The sequence below is a fragment of the Physeter macrocephalus genome, chromosome 19, assembly GCF_002837175.3.
Source record: "Physeter macrocephalus isolate SW-GA chromosome 19, ASM283717v5, whole genome shotgun sequence".
NCBI classification, from domain to species: Eukaryota; Metazoa; Chordata; class Mammalia; order Artiodactyla; family Physeteridae; genus Physeter; species Physeter macrocephalus.
In genome coordinates, this window is record NC_041232.1 from 13,998,659 (window position 1) to 14,004,658 (window position 6,000).

Sequence of the window (6,000 nt, forward strand, 5' to 3'; positions counted from 1 at the left end):
CAAATAAAAGTGCCTGTTATCTCTGGGGGACCTAGAGATGAGTAAGATAGGCCCCTCTTCAAGGAGGTCAGTTTATTCGTTTATTTTTCTTTCATTTATGTATTTACTTTCCCATCTATCCAGTTTACATGTATTCGTTAATCATTTAATGATCAGTTCCTTTGTGGCAGGTACTCTAGGTTTACAGATACAATTAAATTACCACTCTTATACTTGAGGTACTCACAGACTTCAGGAGAAATAGCATATAAATAAAGTTAAAAATATACTGAGTCCTGTGAGGGCAGTAATTGACCTGAATCTAAAGATGCTGCATGTTCAAGTGCAACATGACAGGCAAGCAGTGTCTAAGTAAAGGCTTGAAGGTTAAATTAAGAAGGAATCAGATTTCTACAGCCCCTTCTCACTTTAAAATAAAATGTATCCGATTAACAGATATTGTACACCATTACTATTCTAAGTACTTAGAAGATGAGGAGATAATAATGACCTCAAAGAAAGAAATTGGCTTGAAATGTGGAAAGACTAGGTTAGGGGGAGGCAGGGGAGGAATGTTACTTTGAGCCTGGAAGGAGCCTTGGTTAAGCTACAAGAATGAACTGGCTGGGCTTTGGGGGACAGTGTGCACATGGATCTGTTTTCTGAATGGAGGGTAAAGATTGGTGGGGCTGGGAAGGTTTGTGGCCACTCTTAAGGCTTTAGACTTCAAACTGTACTGGTAATGTGCTCTTCTGGAGGCTGCTGAGTGTGGAACTGACCTGGTAGAAGTGAGTGTCGTTTTCCATCAGTCCGATACACAGAAAGCAGGAGTACTATTTGGTAACTTGTTGGATTGAAACATGGGGACCGAAAATTGGGCAGTGGCTGCATGAAGGGAAAGGACATGGCAATGTGAAAAACTTTAGTAGAAGAAATGACACGTTTCCTTATTCTGTGACCCAGGCATTGGAGATCCTTTTTGAACTTGACTGTCTCCATTAAGCCATGCATTATCTAGGATTGGTTTTAACAAGGGCTAGTTCAGATGCTTTAGTGTGGTGACGGTGGGAAGAAAGTATGAAAAGTAAAGGAGTCAAAAAGAAGTAGAAAGGGAGATGTAAGAAAGGAAAATAAACCGTAGAGTAGCCTGGTTTCTGTTCACAGCCACCATCCCTAGTGATTGCTGTGCTCTGAGCCATTGTCCTTACTCTCTGTATAAATTATGAATTACTATGGGAGTAAATGAATAAATGTTTACTCTGTTGTTTGAGTATATTGTTAGTAATGTTAATATGCAAAGGAGATTGGACATTGTTTATCTAATTTTCATTTCTCTGAAATGATTGTTTCTACTTTGAGTTCTAGCCTGATATAAACAAACCGTAGAGTAGCCTGGTTTCTGTTCACAGCCACCATCCCTAGTGATTGCTGTGCTCTGAGCCATTGTCCTTACTCTCTGTATAAATTATGAATTACTATGGGAGTAAATGAATAAATGTTTACTCTGTTGTTTGAGTATATTGTTAGTAATGTTAATATGCAAAGGAGATTGGACATTGTTTATCTAATTTTCATTTCTCTGAAATGATTGTTTCTACTTTGAGTTCTAGCCTGATATTTAATCAAGGGAACAGTTTACCTTAGAATCATTTTACTAATTCATCTTATTAGTAACTGGAATTGGGAGACTGTTGTCCAAGTTTTCATCTCATAGGGTTTAAAGTTAGTTTTATGTTTCAACTCTGTGATATTGAATAAGTGTACATAAATAAAAGGCCTTCTATTTGTGAGAATCTTTTTGCTTTATTTTATCTTGCCATCACTTCATTTGAGTTCTTAAAGATAATCTTGCCTACTAAAGGGCTTAATTTGTTTTGAATAACAAATCAGAGAAAAACCTTCTCTGTGCATTTCAATAATTTTGTGAGATAAGGTTATTTTTCATGAAGATGAACAGTAACTGTAGAAATAGGAATAGGAGATATGTATTTTTTTGTGGTGAAAAATAAAAGAATAATAGTTTGGGAGGGCTTGAGGTCCTCCCTTTTAGCAGCCTGCTTCCAAACTGAAGGAAAACCAGACTGATAACCAATCACTACTCGGAGGCGCCACCCTATCGTGATTATTGTGTCCCTGAAACCGCGTCTCTAATGACCCGGGAGGGAAGATTTGCTGAAGGTCTGCAAGCTCTGCTTTGATGGCACAGTCTTCCCTCACCAGATCCATGACAAGAAGACTCAGTCAGTCTGTTTCTCTTACTTGATTAGCTTGTAACCATCTCTTCTGTGTCACTGTCTGCCGGTATTTCTAGAAGTTCACCTGATGAATGCTATGTAAGGAAGCATCTTTCCTTTATTTTAAAATATCAATAGGCATACACTCTAAGGAATAGTGGACTGTCACCCTACTTACATACAAATGTGTGGCTCCGCTTTAATAAAAATAATCTGTTCTTAGGCTGTGTCACCTGCACTACGCTCATCAAAAATGCCTACAGTTGGGACAGAAGACCGACCTCTTGGGAAGGATGGAAGAGCTGCTGTTCCTTACCCACCAAGTAAGAAAAGGAAACTGAGCTTCAGCTCACTGCTTATAATTTACATATTATGTTTTCATACTCAGTGGTGCCTTGTCTGAGATTCCCCTCCTTCCCCGCCCCCATTTTAACAGAATACTGGCAGTGAATTAAAACTTGTATAAATTGGTGTTCCTAAGGTGGCAGGCAGCTAAGAGACTCATTTAAATTTGAATTCCTTTTCCTTTTGTTTTCAAATTAACTTCTGTGGTTTAAAATGTGGAAAAACATGTTTTAGGTTTGTTTTTGTAATAGCCCTTTCCTAGTAGGATAAACGCTGCATAGTGGTTTTCAGAGCGATATTCCACTGCAAGAGCTTGTGTAAAATGTTTCAGTTTTCATAAATTTAATTCACACAAGGATAATGAATGTTTGTTTTCTGTGGTCCTTTTTCCAACATACTGAAGTTTTTGTGTTTCCTTAAGAGATCAACTAGTTTTATTATGTATGTGGACAAAAAGAGAAACTTCCTTTTCTCTACTTACTCTTTACCCTAAGAAACATTCTACAAGAGAAAAGAAAGTCAGGATAGCTTATATGGATACTCTGAAGCTGAAACACAATTCCATTGCAAATCATTCTTTAATATCTTCTCATTAATTCAGCTGGTAATGAGAACAAATTGAGGGGAAAAACCACCATGTCATAGGGATGAGTCAAAAAGTTTTATGAACCTATAAATGTAGCGCTGATTTACTCAAATGTGGAAGTGTGAAGTATACAGAGATTGGATTTTGACAGCTTTAGTGGATCCATAGCTTTTTAAAATATGCAAAGCTTTCTCAAGCATGACATGTATGAAAATGAATAATGGTAGCCAGCCAGTTGCTGTAGTTTTTTTTAATTAAACATTTTTCTTTTTTTATTACTCTGCACTGCAGAATTTTACAAACATGAAACTCACAGATTAAAAGAAACATGATTAAAGTAGACTCATCTGGAGTAGGGCAGATGAATGAATTTTTCCCTTGTATTTAACCAGTTACTCCTGCTTTTTTTGACATTAAGTGATATGTAGCGATGTTAAATGTTAAAATGTCTGATAATTTGTCCAAGATTATTGACTCACAAACCATCCTGCTAGTAAGTGTCATTACCCAGTAAAGTATATGGTGTACTCTCTCTTCTTTCTCTCATTTTTACTCCAAAAGGAATTGTTTCAAAAAGAAGCTACTCAGAATTTTATGATAAAGTACAGGTTATAAAAATTAATGAATTTGAAATATAGCAAAAATATTGGCATGAGGAAAATACAGATAAACCAAGGTCAAGAGGATCTTATTAATGTGTCAAAGTATGTGTGTATAAGTGTGGGTGGGGGACATATACATAGTATTTCCTCCCAAGACATGGCAATGAAAAGAGCATGGCAAGAAACTATCATCTCTGCAGTAGCTTACTGTACATGGAAGTGGAGAGACATATAATATGTAATGTCTAGAATAACACCATCCAACAGAAGTGCAAGGTAAGCCACAAAGGAGGGCCACATAAGTAATTTTAAATTTTCTAATAGTTACATTAAAAAAGTAAAAAGAATCATGTGAAATTAATTTTAATAATATATTTTAACTCAGTGTATCCAAAGCATTGTCATTTTTATATGTACTCAGCATAAAAATATTGACATGTTTTACATTCCATTTTTGTACTAACTGTTTGGAATCTGGAGTATATTTTATACATGCAGCTCATCTCAGGTTGGATGGGGCCCATTTTGAATGCTCCGTAGCCATGTGGCTAGTGGATACTGTGTTGAACAGCATAGGTCCATAATTATTCATTTGTGTATATAACAATGAAAGAAAGCGACACACAGTATCAGTGAGGTTTAGTTTAGTATCAAGTCTGTGTTAAGATAGTATTGTGTTATATTAATTAAAACAGAAGTGTTTTTCTTAGGTTTTATTGTTAACCAGTCGCTTATGAATTTTTGTCTTCGAAAGCATGTCAATTTTGAAGGATGGGTCTTTGAGGAGGCAAAATGAAAGAGTTGGACATTTTATTCTACAAGAACACTTACTATTTGTGAGGGACTCTGCTAGGTGCTCTGGGCTGGGAAGAATACTGAGAAATTAGTGATGATGCTTTTGTTGGAGGGCTTCAGTCTTGTGCATAAATACTTGATGTTCAGAATAGGAGATGGTTGGTGTCCTTAAATGGTGAGCTCCTGCTGAAGTGCAGTGGATCTTGAGGATAGGTGGGTATAAGTAAGTGGAGCATTGTGGGAAAGACATGTCAACTCCAGTCCATTCTGGTAGCTGTTCCCCACACTCACTTTAGTCATTTTATGGGAAGAAAATTGAACAGGCAAGCCATGTATTCCTACTTTGGAGGACCAGAATGTTTCTTTGGGTTTCTGTTTTCTTTCTGCCTTACCCACTTTGAGTCCAGTTCCCTGTTTTTCATCTCAGAACTTCTTTAGGGTGATTTCTTTTCAGAAATTCATTCCCTGTGACTGAACAGCATTTCCATCTTTTTCTAATCAAACCAAAATTGGAAGGAAGGACTAATTATTGCTGACTCTCATCACTTTGAGTGTTTAGATGTACCTGGCAAAGTGTTCACTTCAGTGCATACTTTATCTCATTTAATGTGCAAAAAAAATGAGGGAAATATTATTCTCATTTTGTAGATGAGGAAATTGAAGCTAGAGAGGTTAAGAGTCTTCCTGAAGAATATCTGATAATAAGAATAGTGAAGACCACTTTTTAACGTGAATCTCTGGCAGGTGGAATCTCATTTCATCCATGCTTTTTGTGTATGTTCTCTTTTACCTTTGACAAAAATTATCAAGGTGGCTGATGCTTTGAAAACTGAGATACATAACTGTGTTAGGTAACATCAAAGAAGTTGAGTAGCCCTGAATGGAAAATGCCTTTATTACATTTCTCAGGGAAGATTTAAAACAAATTTAATAAAATAATTTGAGGATAAAATTTTGTACCGCAGCCCAAATACTTAATAAATTAAGGAAAGGCTATGTTTAAGTTCACTGTCATTTTAACTCAAAGTGAATTTATATAGTTTCATATTTTCCAAATACTTTGTTAATTAAGATTTGCATGTAATACGAGTTTGAAGATTTTATGAAGCAGACTTGTGGTTTAAAATACTCCACTTACAAATTAATTTTATATTAAAATTGACCAGTAGCTGCTCTTTGGCTTGGGAAAAGGTATAGGGACTAAAAGTTAAAGATGATGAATGTATTTCAACTTTATATTATGAATGTACTTCAACTTTATATTAAAGTCTTTAGCCCTGTTTTAAAAAAAAATGTGTTGATCTGGTTGGTGCTACATCTGAAGAGCTGTTTTTCAGCCACAGAACTTATCAATTATATAGTCTGTCCAATGGTTCTATGATAGTTTCTGGCTTGGCTTGTATCCCTAATTCTGTGAATTGTTATATGTTCTTTTTTTTTTTTTTTTTTTTTTTTTTTT

At 35.7% G+C, this 6,000-nt stretch overlaps 1 protein-coding gene across 1 annotated transcript in view; it reads left to right on the plus strand.

The window, feature by feature from the left end:
* MED13L (mediator complex subunit 13L) overlaps positions 1 to 6,000 on the plus strand; it is a 265,530-nt gene that overhangs the window by 222,260 nt on the left and 37,270 nt on the right. The window contains 1 exon segment of the mRNA XM_028480228.2: positions 2,437 to 2,536. Within this exon segment, the coding sequence (XP_028336029.1) occupies positions 2,437 to 2,536 (100 nt within the window).